We start from the raw sequence: 20,006 nt of genomic DNA, 5'->3' as shown, positions 1-20,006 counted from the left end.
TCTCGCCGTGGACACTGTGTGGGAGCCAAAGCATTCATTTGACAGTTATAGTTTTTTATTAGCACAGAAAGAAGTGATAAAAGATGACACACAACTTTACCACCTAAATACTACAGCAAGAAAGATAAATGGAAAAGACAGATAATGGTTGAGTTCAGAAAATGTTTTGCATTCAATTTAAAGAAGACAACCATTAATTGTACTGTTAGATACGATTCTTTTAGTAGGAGGCTCAAGAACGGACCGAAGTAATTCAAGTCAAAATGAAGTCTTTATTGGTATGGCAACAAGTGCAGTATTTCAGCGCTTGTCTCAGTCTGACAGACCTCGCAAGAATCCGTCAGACCGAGCCCCGTATCTCCGGTTACACCTCGTGTATATATATCTCATAGTTTCTCACGGTGGATCCCTTGTTGATCAAATGTGATTGGATATGAATCGTACTAGCCCAAATAATGTCTCTGAGGAATTCAAATAATGTGTGTGTATCAATCTGCCCTTGGTTTCCCAGACTTTCCTGATTGTTTTGTCTGTCTACTCCTGCATCACTTAAGGTCATATGGAAAAGTACTGAGACTTATTTCATTCCTAATGTCTAAGAACAAAGCCAATTATAACAATCCCCCTTTTGAAGTGATTTTATCATTTCAACTAATTCAGTCAAATAACTGAGGTAGGAATGTAATATTCTGTATTGTGTCACATCTGTATTAGCAGTAGCAAGACTTTAGCAGTCACCCCCCAAACTGCAAGAGCCACTTACCTTTTGAGATGTAGCACAACCAGTTAGGAAACGTCTGTCATCCCCCTTTTGATGTGACTTCATGTGTTATTATGTAAGCTCATGTGAAAGCTGTTCATCATTGCAATTAAAGCAGCAAGCAAGTCTTCATTGCACAGGCATGGAAATAGTAAACATAATTGCAATGCTTAAGCTACACTTTCAAATCAGGACTATTCCATCATTTTACTCGGAACAGAAATTCTTTCCGAGAGGGTTAAGACCTTCATAAGTCACTGATTATAACTCTGCAAATGAGCACATTTAGAAAAAATTCTGATGCTTTAGCAAACCCTTCTATATCAGGAGTATTAATCAAGATTCTAGAAATAGAGACTCTTTTCTAGTAAGTTTAAAACCTTCCCCACTCAACTGATAATAACTCCGCAAATGAGCACATTTCCTAATAGATTATATGTATAAAATAATAATTTGCTATATGTATTGTGTGTATGTGGCCCCAAACCCATCCTCTGTGTGGACTCTTTGTTCATAATGGCCTAAAACCTTATGTGGTTAGCAAGGCCTTGCTCCCCCATAAGTACCATAACAACAGAATACTGATTAATCAAAAATCTTCACATCATTTCTATACTACTGACACTCAAACATTGCATAAGGCAATTAACATTACCAGCAGGCTCGTCCACCGTTTGCAGCGAATAGGAGCGAAAACCCAACAAGGTGGAATTTAAGAGATTTAATGTATCCATCCATCCATCCATCCATCCATCATCTTCCGCTGGTCCTGGGATCGGGTCACGGGGGCAGCAGCTTAAGCAGAGAAACCCAGACGTCCCTGTCCCCGGCCACTTCCCCCAGCTCTTCTGGGGGGACCCCGAGGCGTTCCCAGGCCAGCCGAGAAACATAGTCTCTCCAACGTGTCCTGGGTCTTCCCCGGGGCCTCCTCCCAGTGGGACGGGCCCAGAACACCTCACCAGGGAGGCGTCCAGAAGGCATTCTCACCAGATGCCCGAGCCACCTCATCTGACTCCTCTCGATGCGGAGGAGCAGCGGTTCTACTCCGAGCCCCTCCCGGATGACTGAGCTTCTCACCCTATCTCTAAGGGAGAGCCCAGACACCCTGCGGAGGAAACTCATTTCGGCCGCTTGTATTCGCGATCTCGTTCTTTCGGTCACTACCCACAGCTCGTGACCATAGGTGAGGGTAGGAACATAGATTGACCGGTAAATCGAGAGCTTCGCCTTCTGGCTCAGCTCCTTCTTCACCACGACGGGCCGGTGCAGAGCCCGCATCACTGCGGACGCCGCACCGATCCGTCTGTCAATCTCCTGCTCCATTCGTCCCTCACTCGTGAACAAGACCCCGAGATACTTGAACTCCTCCACTTGGGGAAGGATCTCATTCCCGACCCGGAGAGAGCATTCCATTTAATGTAGAGAACAGGAAATGTTAACCATTTTAAATCCTTTAACGATTTTTTTAACTCAGAGACAGACTTTTTATAGAACAGGTTTAAGATGTGTTGGATGTGAAGGAGAAGTACAGCAGAGGCAGTAAGGTTCTGTCCTTTAAGAAAGAATTACTCGCACTGGTCTGGAAAGCGGGACTCCAAATACCCCCTCAGCCAGTCTCAGAATCCTATTCCCTCTTTCCCTCACATACTCTCAAAATGGGTATTTTACCTCAAATGAAAACAAATGACTCTGCACGGTCCAGGCAGAACTGGCAATAACGTAAATTGAATTACTACACTGAACTGTGAGGGAGCCAGACATGATTTTACACTGCTGATGTCCTCCCATGCTCATTCTTGAATTCATAGATTAACCTTTTATTAAGCATATGTGATGCCATTATCATCAAACTTATCTGGCCCGAGGAATGACTAACAGCACAAATAGAAGTAACATTGTATGATGCATTGTATTTTGGTGACTGTTATTGAGTATTGGGTGGCGAGGAAGTGAACAGATGCTGCACTAGCCAGACAAAAGCTCAGTCGTCTCTGTTGAACTGTACATATATTTGAGTGGGTGGTCTCTGGCTGTGGATGCGTGTGAGGGGGCTGACTGCATGTGTGTGTATATGCAAGGTATTTTGGTCATTTTTTTTTTTGTCACTGATGAGCGTGTGCACACAAGCGTTTTTATGTGCATGCACGATGTATTCATGCACATGTGCGGGGGTGCTGGAGTAAGAGTGTGGATCAAAATCAAAGGCAGATATTTTTACTGCATGGATGTGATCAGAGGCTCTGGGTTTTTTTTGCTCAGATATTCATGCCAAAGCCAACAAAAGGTTGCATCCATGGAAATAAAATGAAGTTGTGCTTTGATGATAAAGTGTTTGAAAGGTAAAGTAGCAGCTATTATAATGCTGGTAATAAGAATGCTGTTATATCTAAATATGGAAGAGCGATGGCTTTGCTTTTTTTCCAAACAACTGTCAGCAAAAAGGCTCATTTAATTAGGAAATGAAAACAGGTTACAAAGAGCTATCTCTATATTTAGATTCAGGCTCTGTTCATTCATTTAGCAGTAGGCACTCCACATTTGCTTTTATTTTCATGTTATTTAAATCTGCTTCGCCTCGCATCTCTGTTAAATCATTGCTCACGGCTCTGGACAACCTCAGCCTACCATGTCTGTGGCCAGCCAGACCAGGTGAATTGTGGTGTCATCGGTTGAAGGCTTTTCATTGCTGAAAATTTGACAATATTTTTACATAAAAATCAGAACTGTCAAAAATTCTTATTTTAAATGCCAAGAATAATAGCAAAAGGAAAGTCAACAGCCAATTCACTTAACTTTCTGAGCCTGTCACACTGTTCTGAAACCAAATATATATATATATATTTTTTTTTAACGTTAGTGACCTATTTATATGAACAGGCTTTATTTCAACTGAGTGTGAGTCTGTGATGCATTTTAATATCATTTTTCACAGTGTGATAGTTGTTCTCCTCTGAAGTTGCACTGCATCTGTGTCCCCGACACAGAGGAGAGACAGGTAGAGTGAAGTTTATGTTACCCGAGATGATGGCAACCTATGTTTCTGAAAGAAAAATGGAAAACTTCCTCCGAGATGACCTCCGACTGCAGTGAAACTAGCTTTGGACCGAACACTGATATACTATCTAATACTTTCAGACATGCACTGCTTTCCATTAATCGGATTGTTTCTGAATGATCTGCCTGGTGCCTCTCTGTAACATTTTACAACAGCAACCTGACAAGGTCAGACCTCGTAACATATACGCATCATTTTCAACACGGTGCAGGTGCAAACTGCTGCAATCCAACCCAGTGTCATAGCAAAACATTAATTAGTAACATGGATTTAATCTGTTTGAATCGTGTCCACAGACATGATGATGAAAAAAAGCAAACCATAGATTAACACAGAAATCTTTTTTACATATCAGCAGTGCCTTGTCTGTGCATAAAAGACCTCCTTGTCAAAGCACCGGCAGAGTTTGTCCCATCTGCCATTGGGTGAGAGGCAGGATAGAATCACCCTTTAGAATCGTCGTTAGACTCTAACGATTGCCTTGCCTAATGCAATAAGACTGAAACTGTTTTTTTTTTTTTTTTAATGAGACACTTGTTACACAACATAAAACAAAGCAAAACCATAAAAACATCAACAACAAAAAAAAAAGTGCCATCGGCAAAGCTGCAGCCAGGGCAGCTCTGGCTTAGAGGACCAAAGCTGTTCCAGGTGACAGGACCTTTCAGTCAATGCTTCGTTATTCTAACGAAGCTACTGAAGTAATTAAGTTGCATTACTTTATCTCAGTGAAGATGACAGTGATGGTGAAGATTATGTTATATGTTTCACCCGGATACAGATACAGACACGTGGGCATTTTAATTATTCTTTTGTTAGCTAACAATCCTTTTGACACACTTTAGCACCTTCTTTATGACAAAGCTCTAGTAACTTGTACTCTGTATTACACTTCAAAAGTAACCATCTTAACACTTTGAAACTGAAACTTAACCTTGTTTTCATGTGAAAGATACTGGGTGGGAATTTACACACAAGTTAAAGCAGGATGTGACACAAACTAGCTGGAGCAAGCCTTTTTGATGAAGATTTCTTGCTTTTTTTTTTTTAAAGATTTGTAGAAATAAAGCCATTTGACTAAAGAATATTGAGGTATGACTGGGCACAGATTGTGACTGCATCAGTTCAGTCCAGACCTCAAATATATTATTTTGGTAGCAGTTTGTGATTGAAATAGAAGAACTCCCAGAGCTAAAAGGCATTGCCTTCAACAAAACTCTCATTTGGCCTTTAGTGCAAATAACAGTATAGGTGTCACAGGAGCGGCAAAAAGAAAAAGTAAAATCAGACAGACCTGAAGCTGTAGATTTATGAGATGGACACACACTGTTGAGATTGCAAGAGAGTGACCTTTACTGGTCTTGTTATGACTCACCCTCGGTGAAGTGAATGCACACTCTTGTGCATGTCTGTGTGCATGTGGGCTGATGATCAAAAACTATCAATGACCATAATGAGCCACTATAAGCAAGATTTCTGTCACCTTTATTCATAGATAGTTACAGATGTTTGTTTTTTTTTACACTCATTACTTACCCATATGTATATTTCCTTTCTGTCCTCTTCTTTTTCTTTCTGTCACACACACACACATACACATGCATTAGTTATTCTCTAATCTAACTCCCATTAGCATTTGCTTTCAAACCTCCCATTACTAGACGAGTGTACAAATAGTCATGGTGCTCAAAATTGAGGGGAGCAGGTGTGGTGTGCAAACACCACATTGCCAAGCATCCCTCAAGCCTCTTTGATTAGTTCCAAAACAACACTCAGCCCTCGTGCTTTGTTCTGGGCAAAGCAGATGACATGTCTACAAAATGTAATTTAGGACATTTATTTCAGTTCAATTTATAATCTGCCATAACTAAATGTATCCATGACTAGGTGCTGATGACTCTTTCGCATGTATTAAGACACTTTACAGCGTAATAGAAATATAAACATGTCTTGTCGCACAAATTATGCAGACATCTGCAGTGCCAATTAGAATAAAATTAAAAGAAGAAAAGAAGTCTTCATCGTTATCATACTGTCTGTAGTTTTAGCCCCCTCAAAAGAAATCTTCAGACTCACTATCCAGCTATATTGTTAATCTGGATCGCATTACTTGGCTTTCTGTACTTCAGGTACGAATTCAAAGACGATTTGTCTTTGAATTCACATGGAGTTTTACACAGGTCTCCAGAGCAGCTTTCTTTTATCTGTGTAATATTACTAACCCTAACCCACCAAATACTAAACAAACTAAATTTATGCACTAATGATAGATATAGTGGAGCATGTTTAGAATATATCAATCTCTTAGCAGATATATGAAACCGACTAATGATGGAGGGATCTGAGAGTTCTTAGTTTGTCCACAGTAAGATGGATGAAGTCCAATTTTACTCAGGAAATCTGTATTCCATCGCAGTCTGTACTCATTTAATGCCTCTATCCCTTCATTTAGCTTTTAGAGTCCTGACATATTCCTATAATTACTATAAAGAAATAGACTGACGGATTCCTGACAGATTTCTGAGGATTTGAGCAAACATGACTAAGTATTTGACACGTTTTTTTCTCATCTTTCTTTTCTTGTTTTGTCTCTCCCAGCAGCAGTGTCATGCAATGCCTCATGAATGAATGATCTTGTGGGCATATTTTAATTAGCAGAGGAGGTCCGGACATTTAGTGACTCTCGAGTGGCATGTGAAACTTGTCACAGCTCCCCTTTATTGTTCCTCCTCCTCTAACTTGTCCTCCTCCTCACCTTGATTGACAGGATTATCAGGAGTCCACCCACCTGGAGCAGTTTGTGACCCGCTTTCTGCTGAAGGAGACAACCAATCAGCTTCATTCCCTTCAGAGCTCACTCGAATGCGCCATGGAAACCACAGCCGAGCAGACTCGCCAGGAGAAGTAAGAGCAAAATCTCTCTGGTCCTTCACTTTTATGAACACCCATCTACCTTTTTTGTTCACACTAATTTACATCCTACATTTAAAATCTTTATTAGGCTCTTGCCGAGTCTTTATTAAGAACATCTGCTCTTCCCTTTAATCCAGAAGATATTTATGACTCGTCATTTGTTTAATATGTAAATCTTGTCCGTATGAAGAAAGCTGAAGTGGAACAAATTGAAGAGAGCTTATTTAGACTTGAGAAAAATGACATACAGAGGGTGAGATAACACAAACACAGGTGATTATAAAGATTTTGGAACTGAATCCAAACTGGCATGATTTGAAAGAGCTGACATACTCATCGTCCCCTCGTGTCTACAGAACATTTTAACATCTCGCAGCTGATTGTTTTGTTTCATGGTCGACAAGGTTCAAGTAACACCAATCTGCTGAGAGTTCAAATACAGCCCTAAATCCTTTTTTTCCGTCTTCGATGTGTAAAAATTATATGTACATCATATTCTCAGCTATGTTTTTCTCAATGTTGATTATGATATGATAAAAAAAAAAAAAAGGCTTACAGGCGGGTTGCAATATGAAACTTCACTGCTACTTTAAAAAAAAGTGTTGCATACTCTGGCTACTTATGCAACTTTTTTTAAAGGTAATTTTTGATGATTTGTTCCCTGTGAGCAGCAGCTCACTGCATTGTTTGGTGTGCTATACCTTTCCACTATGTATAAAAAAAAAATTAATCTGCAGTGTCCTACATCACATCAACAGGAAATGATATTTAGAAGCATAACTCACAATGTTGTTAGGATTTAGCAGGGATAAATGCCCCTTACACGATGAAACTGGTTACTGTTTTGGGGTCAAGTTACACTCCATGAAGGGCCATGATTTAGCTACAACTTTCAGGTTTGTCTCTGGGGCTTAACTTTTTCAGATATGGATGAAGAATATTAGAATGCAGTTTATTTTCTTTTTTTAAATTTTGATGGAAAAAAACAGTTTTCTCCTAATTTCCCCAGGGCAGCATCAACAATTTTTTTTTTTTGATTCACACAAAGCTCAGGGCAAAAGATAAAATTAGTGCATGCAGCATTATGAAAACAGCATGCTAACAGCATATTGTGCTGACATAAATCAGTCAGTACGAGTTTAATGGAAGCTCTGTTGCTGTGTTGTCAGTTGAAACAATTATCTTTCATCATCAAAATGAGCGCTATCACATTTTTTCAGGCCTACATTGCCCTGTTTGTGAATGTGTGCGTACGAAATAAAATGCTATCATTATAGTGATAATGAATGCTCACTGGCCTCTCTAAAAGAGTCGACCACTGATTTGGCTCTTCTTCTCAGTGGGTTCTGGTGCCTTTTTGCAGCACATGATCTGTCTGGGTCTCAATTCAGAACTCCAACATGTCCCAGCTGTGCTCAGTTCATTGGTGACGATGACTCACCAAATGCCCACATACACTAGACTTCTTACACAGATCGTGTTTGAGTGTACAAGCACGTATGTGAGTCTACCCTGCAGGTAAGCTCTGCATTCATTAGCATGGTGTGTCTAACGGACAGGTAGGACACACAGCTTTTTTCAACGTTTTGTCACCTGTGCGAGTTCAACAAGTGAGCTTTAATTTGCTTCCAACTTCTGTCAAACTTGTCCCACATTTCAGATTGTAAGTACATGTAATAGATCTCTTTTCAAACCAGGAGTGTTTTCCTTTTCTCTGTTTGCCCTTGAGTCTCTTTAGTGTGAAGAGATTAATGGTAGAGCTGCATTGCTAACTCGCGCTAAATTGATCAATTTGCTGCTAATGAGGTGCTGGCTGAGATATGGTTGCAGCAAGCTGGTTCGAATGACCTTTCAGAAAATTAGAACAATTGTCTCACCCCACATGTTCACCCAGTGTGTGTTAGTTGGAGCATTGCACAATCTAATGCAAGAATGTTGCTTGTGGAGGTTATAAATTGCAATGGAATAGTTCCTTATTTTGAAATAACAGTTACTTTTAACTTTTCCAAAGGTCTTTTTCCATTTTTCACTCAGTTAGTTCAGACATATCTTATAATGAGTGCAATAAAAGGCTGCCTGTCTTAGCCTATTTGAACTATGTGAAGCATATTGTCTCCTCGATTTACCCATATTTTCCTTGTCATATTTGTCTACATTCTGTCCAACGCTGACAAACTGTGACATCATATTGCTGCATTTACAAAATGCAACCGCCCTGCACACCTTACTTCTTCCAATTTATATATTTTTTAATCAAAATGTTTTTGGCACGAGTTTAGTTCAAAAGGATCCACGTGGGGTTTCTCGTTTCTTGCCTCTCCTTTTTCTCATCATCGTCCTGTTCACACTTATTCTTAGAGGCATGAAATAATGGGCCTGGATAATCGACAGATGTTTCCTTTCTTTTGTTTCTCCCCCTCACGTCCTCTTCATCTCTCTATTTCTGTTTACCCCTCATATCATTTCAAAGTGTGACTATCCCTCGCTCCCTGAGCAGCCTCTTCTCTTCCAGCATCCTTCCTACCTGAGTAATTCCCCTGTGATTGTGAACGTAATCATGCTGCTCCTCCAAACTACAGGAGACCTGGTTGTTTCTCTTGTGGCTTTAAATGGGTTTTTGTGGTCAGTCTTAGATGTGTAAAGAGGCTGTGGACAAAGTAAGAACACATTTTCATGGACGTATGGTGCTGCCCACAGCTGAGCTGGAGCTTTGTATTCGTAAGTTCCACTGTTCATTTTGAGGTCAACATGTTTTTTTCTTTGTTGCAATATTGCCTGACATCATAAGATTGAAGTGCATCGATTATGGCACAGTCGTTACATACTGTGATGGCTGCAAAACCAGAACAGAGTATCCTGGCTCTCGTTCCCTCTCTGCCAATCCTGCCAACAAACCCTCGACCTCCTTTGCCCCATTCTTGGTTGACAGTTTTCGCAATTGAAGTTGCTACACGGCTTAGATTATGACTCACTGGCAGACCAAAAGAGACTCGCCACCCAGTCCCTCCTCCCTGTGCATCAAGGGTATAAACAGACTTTCAGTTTGTGAATTAATTACACTGCATTTCTCCATGGGATGGAGGGGGATGGAGGGGAATGTTTTGAATTCTTATATTGTTATTCACATTTAGATATGAGATGTGCTATAGAGTTTTGATAAAAGTGCTGAATATACAGTGTACAAAAATATAGTACATTCGATGAAAAGAAGGTTCCCCTCTATCATGTCCTCATACTTTTATGTTCACAATATGTTTATGTTAGTACAAAATATAAGCAATTTTAGTTCGCTGCACATGATTACCTCGTGTTATAACATTGCAGCTGTTCCTCGGTTGCTGTACAAAGCCTCGTCACTCAATGTGGGACAGACTGCACACATTTTTGTGTGAATCAATAATTTACACCCAACCACAAGGGAAGATAAGGCATAGGTTGATAAATCCCAGAATACTCCTTTAAATCTGCTTACGGCAGCAATATTTCTGCACTCTTTTTTTTTTTTTTTTTTTTTCGTTTTTTCCTTTTCATCATCGAGTCTCAAATTCTACTTGCGGATGCAGAAACCATCTGTGCTCAGTGACTTTGGTTGTCATAAGAGTCCCTGAGCCCATGCAGTGATTTCAACTACAGAATAGTGTCTGTTATTAGAGCTTTGCCGCCTGAGGGCGTCGAGCTCACAACCATTCATTATTAGTTTTTAACCCCGTCCCTCGCGTACAGGGATTTTTTCGAACATTTTAATTATAAATTGAGACAAAGAGATCCTGAAATTCTTAGCAATCTTCCCATGAGAGGTCTAACTTATTCAGACCACATGCTATGTATTTCTTCCTTTTCAGACCTGGAGTTAAGAGGGCATGTGTTTCACTTTGCAAAGCCGATGCTTGAGATGAACATAATCGCAAAAAAGTTGACACTGTCCTCACTTTCAAGTATTCTAAACATTGATCAACAGAAGGGCAAACTCTTTAATTTAAAATAAAAGCTGCATTTAAAATAAAAACCTTCATTTACTTTATTTTGAATTCATAGTTTCCAGGCTGAGAAAATTAAGGTTTTTCAGAATTTCCCACCCAGTCTTTGAAAAAGTGGTGAAACCCTCCATATCTTAACATCTGTTAGACTCACCCTCTCTTGGATGCTCTTTTTAAATCCAGACATGCTAATGGCCTGCTGTTAGTTAATCTAATTATCAGGTATTTTTCAAGCCTAACAGAACTTTTCCAATTTTTCAACATATTACATCTTTGTATCTTTGTTTGAATTTATGCAGTAAAAATATCACATTCTACTATTTTTATTTTATTTTACACACTGAATTGGTTGTTCAGAAACAGTGCTGCCTTTCAAGACTAACTAACCTGGAGATTACCAAAAAAAAAACCCACATAAAGTCTAAAACGCATGCAGAGGTATGAAGAGACTCTCGTATGTGCGTGCACACACGACTCCCCACAGACTCCCTGCGGTCTCCTCAATGAACGGGACTGAGCAGCTTGACAGTGGTAAGATAAATCTTAGGTGAAGTCACCCTGTGGCTGTATGCACCTTGTCACTGGCATTAGCATCACTGTCTGCCCAACGCGACATGCAAATACAGCGGAGGTCAGGGCAACTTCAGGTTTGCTAGATCTATTCACAGCTGGCACAGCTCTGCTTGAGACTCCAGCCACCTGGGTGCCATCTTGGACTGTGAAAGGAGAAAAGTCTTCATTAGTCTTCATTCTGCAGGTCCTGCAACATTTTGACTGCACACTACCCTCACATTTGAAAATTACCAGTCATCACTCACCCATCTATTATTAAGAGCGAAATGCTCTATATTACATTAATCACCATGCAAGAGCAGAGGCCATTCAACACGAGTCATTTTTAGGGTTATACAACATGTGCTTTAGTGTGCGTTTTTCTTTTTCATAGGCAAAATATTTGAAAGCGTCACTTAAATGTTACAGTCTCACAGTATTGATTAACCTGTTCTGACTCCAGACAGAGCACATTGAAGCCGGAGGTTCTGTCCATCCAGCTGTCAGGTCGTCGCTCTAATCGGAGGCTTCAGAGGAACAGCAGCCTCTCTCCCAACAACCCGCTCCTCAGTCTCGTCAATTCAGGTGGGTTTACGGGCCTGTCTGCCTAGTTCTGACTTTAAATATTTCATTGTGGTGCCGCTGCCAGCATAAAGAAGCTGCGGGGCCAACGTCAGCATGTCTCTGCAGGCCAGAGAGCAGAGCTCAGGAGTGGAGGGGAGGTCTTGTTGGTGTGAATGAATAAAGGGCACTAAGAGCCTGAGAGATGAGCTAGAGGAGGAGGATGGTTATGTCCACATGTAGGTTTGAGGTCAGGGCTATACATCCATTATTTAATTTTGTGATCAACTTTTTTTATTGCTTTTATATAGTCCCTTGAGTCCATATAGTCCTTTTGAGTCCATCATTTCAGTCCAAATGCCAAGGTTTGGCCTGCAAGGATATTACAGGAAACAAGACATGCAGTGACATAGAAATAAAACACACTCAACTAAGAAGAAGAACATAAGAAAAAAACACAACAAAAAACACACAACACCACATACACGTATGTAAACTCACTGAAGGTGAGATTGACTGTTTAAATCTTGAATTCTAACAAGAAATGTTTGCCATTTTTGTAACGTGGAAGGCATGGCTTTGTTTACTCTTGCTGTGTGATATTCTAAATTAACAATATTGTCCAAGTAGTTAATCCAAAGTTTACGAGGTGGAACCTGGGGGTTAATCCATAGATGCAAAATTACCTTTTTGGTGGCTGTAAAGCCTGTCATCAGCATTCTCTGTTGGATAATGGAATACTCTAGATCGGTGAGATCGTTCAAAAGACAAATGTGTGGTATTTTTGGGAAGTTGATGTGCAGCAGTTTTAGAGGTCCTTTACTACACTAGACCACAGATCTGCAATTATAGGACACTCCCAAAACATATGTAAAAACGTGCCAGGTAGAGCATTACAGATGTTACAAATAGAGCTTGGGGCACGGTTCATCTGGAACCTTCTGTAAGGGGTTGCATATGCTCTATGGATAGTTTTGTAATGGATCAGCTGGTGAGCTAGGTTCTTTGAGCTTTGAGAGAGATTTATCCATATTTCATCCCAGTCCAGTTCTTGATTGTATGTGGAGAGATCTCTGTCCCATATTTTCTCTATGGCTAGCTGTCCAGCAGACTTATGTAATAAAGCATTGTAAACCAAAGAGACTCTGCCTCTTAAATTGTTAGAGGGTTGAACCCATTTAAACAGTGGATGAATTATAGGTGGACGGTCCCATGGCACACCATATGCTTTGAGAGCAGAGCGTAGCTGGAGGTAGACAAAGTATGATGAAACGGGTAGATTAAATGTGATTTTAAGATTCTGAAATGAACGCAGGCCATCACCGTCAAACATATCATTTACAGTATTTATGCCCTGTGCGGACCAGTGTGAGTTGTGGAATGACAAGGCCACCAATCAGGAATCTGCTGTTATGCCATAGAGGATTTAGTGCACCTGTATGGAGCAGGACACCCATGCACTTCTCTGCCTCTTTCCAAACCTTTAATGAGTGTGCAATTATACAACCAAGTTTAATATTGGTGTTAGATCTTCCAAGTCCAGTAAAAAGCAAATCTTGTAATCTATGGGGCTTAACCATGGCCTCCTCTATAGATCTCCAGGGTACCTTTGAGCTGGGGTCTGTCCAGACATGTAGCGCTCTTATCTAAAAGGCCCAATGATAAAACTGGAAATTTGGCAAGGCAAGACCCCCCAATAATTTAGGTCGCTGTAATGTTGTTAGTTTTACTCTGGGGCGCTTACCATTCCAAATGAATTGAGAGATTGATGAATGGATATCTTTGTAGTAATTGGGAGGGGGGGCTAAGGGGATCATAAAAAACAAAAAGTTGATTCGGGGTAGAACATTCATTTTTACATCCATTATTTTGAAGCAAATGGAGAGCTCACTACCACTGGCTGTCTGGTTATTATGTGCTGTATTCTACAAATACTGATTGTACTTCAAATTGTACACAAAAACCTGTAAATATTTCACAGTTCTGCATGTTTTCAATCAAATCCCCAAGTAGAATTTGAATGTTTACATGTTTGAAAAGCAAAAATACAAATAAATGCAGTGTTTATCATTTCTGAGATATGTACAAGTTGTATTTTGGCATCTATCTCATGATAATCTGGTTGTTGCCATAAATGAAACAGGGAGAAAATACTACAGCAGAACCAGATGATTCTGGCTAAATAAGAAACCCTGTAGATAGAATATGCCTTCACTCAAATCAAATCAAATTTATTTATATAGCACATTTCATGTACAAACAGTTCAAAGTGCTTTACATAAAATAAAAGCATTGCAGCAGGGAGTGCAAGAAGCATTAAAAATACATAAAAGAATATAAAGAGAAACAAATAAAATCATTTAAATGAATTTAAAAACAGGCAACAGTCTAGATAAGCTAAAAGATATTTCATGCATAGACACATGAGAAAAGAAATGTCTTTAACCTGGATTTAAAAATGTCTACATTTGGTGAAAGTTTAAGCGTATTCATTTCGTCACAGTTGACCGTTTAAAGAGATAAAAATTAGAAGGTGCATTTACAGACAGTGTGAGTGGGCATAAGTTGAAGTGGGTGTAACCTGAAGTCTGAGGAATCGTTTTGATAGTATGTGGTGAGCCAAAAGTGAGCTATTTTGATTCAGAAACGCTGAGATTTATTTTATCTGTGGTTTGCAAAAACATGAATTACCCAACATGCTTTTCAGGCATCGAAGCTCATGCTTTACCACCACACAGACCCTGTTGCATAGTCCTCTGTGAGCAACCTATCTCTGAAACACTTTTTGGCAATACTTTGCGTATTCTTATATGTGCACAAAATGGCAGTATAAATATGCTACATGCATGAAAAAAAAAAGAAAAGTAACAAAAATGTAAATGGTACAATGCTAAAAAGGTGTAAAAAGTCACAGATTTATAATTGTAAACACATTTTTTTGTCTGAAAGTCCTATTGAACTGTCTTTTATCCATAAATTGTTTATCCCAAACAATTTTCCAGTAATCTTCACTTCCATCTTGGTTGATTTGCATATTTTCAAGCACTGATTGCAGGGAGTCCCTTCTTCTTTGCACTTCCAATAGGGCACCAGCTGTGATTGCCAGGAGATCTGTGAAACAAATGCAGAGCCTTTACAAACTGATTACGAGGCTTTGAGCTATTCTATTGATTGGCATGAACGTGTGACACATGCCATGAAAGGAAACCTTGAAATGTCACCTGGCACACCACCACTATTTATTAAAGCATTCGATTTAGGAAATTGTTTCAGGAAAATGTTGAAAATACAGAAAATACAGCCTTTCATCCGTTGACTTTTGTTGTTTATTCTTTAGTCTGACATTTGTCCTTTTTCTGTGCTTTTTTATATTTCTCCTCCAGGTGTTTATGATGAAGACAGTCAGTGGATAGTCCAGGTCAACAGGCTGCAGAAGCTTATCGACCGTCTAGAACAAAAGGTTACTTGACCTTTTTCTCAACCTTTTCGCTGTTTCCCTACCTACCTACTAAAACCAAAACCATTTCACTCCAGATTCCACTATTTTAATCTGTCAGTCTCCATTCACCATCCCAGCTACTGTCTTCACATCTTTCTCTAAAATTTACAAACTCCCGCCCACATACAAACACATACGCATATGCACATACAGAAAATATCAGCGGCACACACTATCTGCTCATGTTCAAAGAAGCCGTGCGCTGTCAACTGATATGTAACACATTCAAATGGATCTGCCAACCCAGGAAATATGTGATGGTTGTTCGCTATGTATGAAACAAAAACAAACAATGAAAACAGAAGACAAAAGTAGCGTGTCAGAATAAGACATAAGAAGCATACATTAAATAATATACAATGCCAGGATATCTTAAGACAATTTAGAAAAAAAAAAGGATTGATCCCATTTGGACCCGAGAAGAATCTGTTGTTTTCTAATCCTCGGATCTTTTCGAATTCAATTTAATTTGATTTGATTTACATTGTGCCAAATCACAACACGTGTCATCTCAAGGCACTTTAAAGATCAGTCCAATCCAAGACAATTATTATCCAATTTATTGTAGTTATTGTAATGTAATGTTTTTCCAATCTAATCTGTTGATCTTGCATTTCTTTTTCGTGGTTGATAAATGTCAGGTTCATACTTTATCCATCATTAGTCATTAAAGCAATAAAATTAATTCTCTTTTTTTGGCAATTATTTCCTTTTTAGTTTTATTTAGTTTTATAGGATTGCTTTAGATTTGTTACTAATGTGTGGTAGGTTGGTTGACAGTAAGTCATTGGTAAAATCTGAGTGATATGATCATCTATATGATAATTATCCTCAAAGAAAACAAAACCAAAAAAATATATATCATCCTAAAGCAGGAAAGGACTCACTTGCTGTACTAGTATTTTGCATGTAAATAGCTGACTGATTAAACTTCTTTAGCGATCTGATGTGCTGATGTAACGAAGAACCACAAACCAAGCTTTAGTTGGTTGGTGTGTTCCTGAGGTGTTCCTGGAAGAGATGACTCTTCGAGAGATTCCTGACAGTATAGAGGGTAACCCCTGCCTGATAGCATTTAGTAGCTCATTCCGCAGTCAAAGACCTGTAGATCAAAACAGAAACAACATGAGTCTATGGAAATAAAACAAAACTAAGTATGAAAACAACAAAAAGTTTTATCCCCTCAATGTAAAATCAGATATCCACTTATGTAAAAAAGAGTTGTTAGTGACCAACCAACAAAAGAAGTCACTTCTGCAACCCTTCCACTCGATGCTTTTCAGATTGTTTTTTGTAGTTTGGCCTCATATCACAGTTTGTGCTGCCAGCTGACCCCAAAAACTTTTGCTCAAATTTGCACTTGACAGAGATCACCGGGAACATGAAAATAGTTTTGTGTCTCTTTAAAGAAAACCTATAGTTGTTGTTTTCCTCTTGTTTTGCAGGAGATTCGTCTGGAGCCCGTTGAAGAGGAGGTCGTGGAGAGCAAATCGGTTTGTTTATTGACTCTTGTCCACTGTTCACTTGTTTTGCTGCAGTGACCGCTCTGTGTGACTGCTCTCATATGGCGGCATAGTACAAACAAGGGGGCTGCTTGGTTATGAGCAGTAAGTTGTTGTCATAGCGACAGCAGAGTTTGTCAGCAGCGCATCCTCCTCTTCTTTGTCTCTGTCTGTCTGTAATCTTTCGGGGCTTGATAGTCAGTTGTAGAGAATCAGTAAGGATCAGACATTGACATTTGACTGTGTGTGAGGTGAAGAAAAAGGAAAAACAGGGTAGTTACGGTGTTTCAGAAATCCATACTAAACACCTTTAAGAATCAATAAATGACTTCTCCAGTCAGGATGTTTCTTTTAGCTACTCATGCATGGCAACCTCCTGGCAAATAAAGTACCCATCAGGCTTGTGGTCATGTACAGTACATGAGTTCAGGTGTTCAGGTGTGTGTGCATGTTGTCAGCATCCACATGCCAGAGCAAAGACAGATTGCTGCTGCCGGTCAGGCATCATGTCACTAATTTCACTGCTGAGAAATCCTCCCCTGCAAACGACTGACTCAGTGACAATCACATAAACACTACACTCTCTGAGAGGCTTCTCTTCAACATCTTCCTTCATGGGACGCAGGTTGACTGAATACAAACAGTAATATTTCAAAACCGCTCTTTCACATTCGAAAGAAGAAATGGAGAGTGATGGCCAACTTCAGTTCTTCAGTAAAATAATTTCAATCAGTCTATAATCTATTAGTTATTGCATTGTGATAAACATGAAAAACACTTTACTGTTTTTACTAATAGATGCAAGAAGATGGGAATTTGGAACATATGCGCAATGCCATGTCTAAAATCCCAATTCTAAAAAGGTTGTGTTTGATTACTGATGAGCAGTTTCTCTTGGACACGTCGGTATTATGGTATTAATAAGTCTGTTTGAACTCAAACTATGATCTTTTCCAGTCAAGTAGTTTTGGATCCATAGCCAAACAGCAAATAAAAAAGCTTGAAAATAGCATGGAATTCGGTCTAAAAAAACAAAACAAAGATGATTGCACAAAAAAACTCAAGACAGAACTATTTTCACACACGAGCACCAGAAAATGTTTTGAAAATGTCGAGAGAATCAGATACAGACTTCACAAGAGGAGATTATGAGCTGGAAGTAGATTCTCACAGTTGGAAATACTACAGAGTGTTTTCTTTGCAGTACATTGAGACTGGTGGATGGGACCCTTGAGCCCTCCACAATGATTGTTTGTTAATAAAACATGTCTTTGGCTGTACACGCAACATTATAGCGAGTGAAAAACAGCACACAAGTCAACAAAAAAAAAAAAAAAAAGAGTAAGAAGTAGCAGTTCTGAAGAGCATGCACTCTCGCTGTGAATTCTCTGGAGGACGACCTGCTGTATTCACACATGATCTCACTTTAGAGCACATTTATGGACTGGCTGACCTCTGCTAGAGGTCCGCATTTAATGCTTCAGACTTTAGGCAATCTGAAAAAATGTTAAGAAATATTCAGCGCTTTAATACATGTGTGAAAAAGACTTAAATCTGAGAACATTAAAGAGAAATAGAATGGAAACATTTAGGATATGAACCTCAGTGTCCTGGCTGAAAAGTGGTTTGTTGTTTCTATCTGCAAACAACTTTTATTGTAAAGACCGGGTTGAAGTATTTACTTAAAACCACTAAGTATTATCATCATCGTTATTTAGCCGATACCTTTTTAGCTGAGACTATTCAAAATCTGAAAGAAAGCCCATCAGTTTCCCAAAGGACTTATTATGACAATTATGACTAAAATGAAAAAATGCTCAAAAATGGAAAAATACTGAACGAAGCGGCTCTTCCTTACACCGGTGATACTGCAACCAGAAAACAGTTGACCTATTTGATTTATAAGTCACTTGAACAGTCAATGGATAGAAAAAAAAAAGATTACTGACATCTTTTGATTCACCAATGAGTTATCAGACAGCACCTGGTTGCAAGTTTGGATGTTCAAAAGGTGAAATCATGAATTTCAGACTTTTGTAATTAAGAAGTGATTGGTGTGTACAGCAACAGTGTCTGTGCACATCAACCCTTGGATATGAATACCACATATCACTGTCATATCTCATTACTCATTTGATGCAGACGCCTGTCCGTGTGACTTCATCAATGGCTAATTGGCTTAACACTGTGTGTCACTGGGAATAATTTGGCTGCTGAAAACACCAATAATGACCCACAACTCAAGCCTTACGTGTGATGGGGTGATTGCGTTTGTGATAAGATGCCTTAGTGTGTGTGTGTGTGTGTGTGTGTGTGTGTGGTTCTTTCTCCCAAGTAAGCCACAGAGCGAGGATCCTGAGGCGTTTTATTAGTCATTACCGCACACACAGTTATGTTTTATTTACTTTGGAGGACATCTTCATTGACGCATGTTCATCTCCAGGAGGCTCACAATCATTAACGCACACAGTTTACCTTTTAACCAGCGGGCATGCCATTCACTTCCTGTTCTCATCATTCGCTCTGCCTGTCAACAGTTCCTCATCAGCAACAGGAAATGATTTGCAGGCTGTCTGTTGTCATGATTAAATAAGGTTTATCCTGTTGTTCACACCTTTGAACGTGAAGATGCTACAACATCTTTGTCCCTTGCATGTCAAACGTGAGATGGTCAAAACAAAACCTTACTATTATCAGCGACATGTACTGGTCTTGGTGCATATACTTTATGTTGGTAAATTCAAACAGAAACTGATGCCAAGATGTGAGATATCACACAGAAAACTGTTCACCTCAGAGTCCTGTGTGAGTCATCAGCTTTCTGATGATACACAAAGCAAAGGTGAAATCATGCCCGAGGATTTTTGAACACTCCAATGAATCCAATGGTCCTCCTTCACACCCGAAGCAAATTCTGACCTTCTGACTGTGTGTGTGTGTGTGTGTTTTGTCTTTCCAGCACGTCCTAATTGTCCAGAGGCAGCTCTCAGTGCTCGAGGAGGAGCTGGAGGAGTTTCGTTTGGCTCTCAGACAGTACATGGACTGTGCTTGCGCCCAAACTGGATGTGTACAGTCAGTTAATTTTCTGTTTAATCACTTTGCTCATTTGTATCAGGGATTTTCTGCTTAGATTTCTATCATTTTCCCTTTTGCCGTGCAAAGGACATAATTACGATTAAAGATCTGG

At 39.5% G+C, this 20,006-nt stretch overlaps 1 protein-coding gene across 2 annotated transcripts in view; it reads left to right on the top strand.

Moving 5' to 3' along the window:
- necab1 (N-terminal EF-hand calcium binding protein 1) overlaps nucleotides 1-20,006 on the top strand; it is a 46,145-nt gene that overhangs the window by 20,079 nt on the left and 6,060 nt on the right. For both annotated transcript variants that reach the window (XM_075449628.1, XM_075449627.1), the window contains exons 6-10: nucleotides 6,583-6,719; nucleotides 11,721-11,842; nucleotides 15,202-15,278; nucleotides 16,763-16,810; nucleotides 19,779-19,891. In XM_075449628.1, coding sequence (XP_075305743.1) covers nucleotides 6,583-6,719; nucleotides 11,721-11,842; nucleotides 15,202-15,278; nucleotides 16,763-16,810; nucleotides 19,779-19,891 — 497 coding nt within the window. The remainder of the gene's footprint in view (nucleotides 1-6,582; nucleotides 6,720-11,720; nucleotides 11,843-15,201; nucleotides 15,279-16,762; nucleotides 16,811-19,778; nucleotides 19,892-20,006) is intronic.

This window comes from Odontesthes bonariensis, chromosome 18 (genome assembly GCF_027942865.1).
Source record: "Odontesthes bonariensis isolate fOdoBon6 chromosome 18, fOdoBon6.hap1, whole genome shotgun sequence".
In the NCBI taxonomy this organism is placed as follows: Eukaryota; Metazoa; Chordata; class Actinopteri; order Atheriniformes; family Atherinopsidae; genus Odontesthes; species Odontesthes bonariensis.
This window is presented reverse-complemented; position numbering and strand designations above follow the sequence as displayed.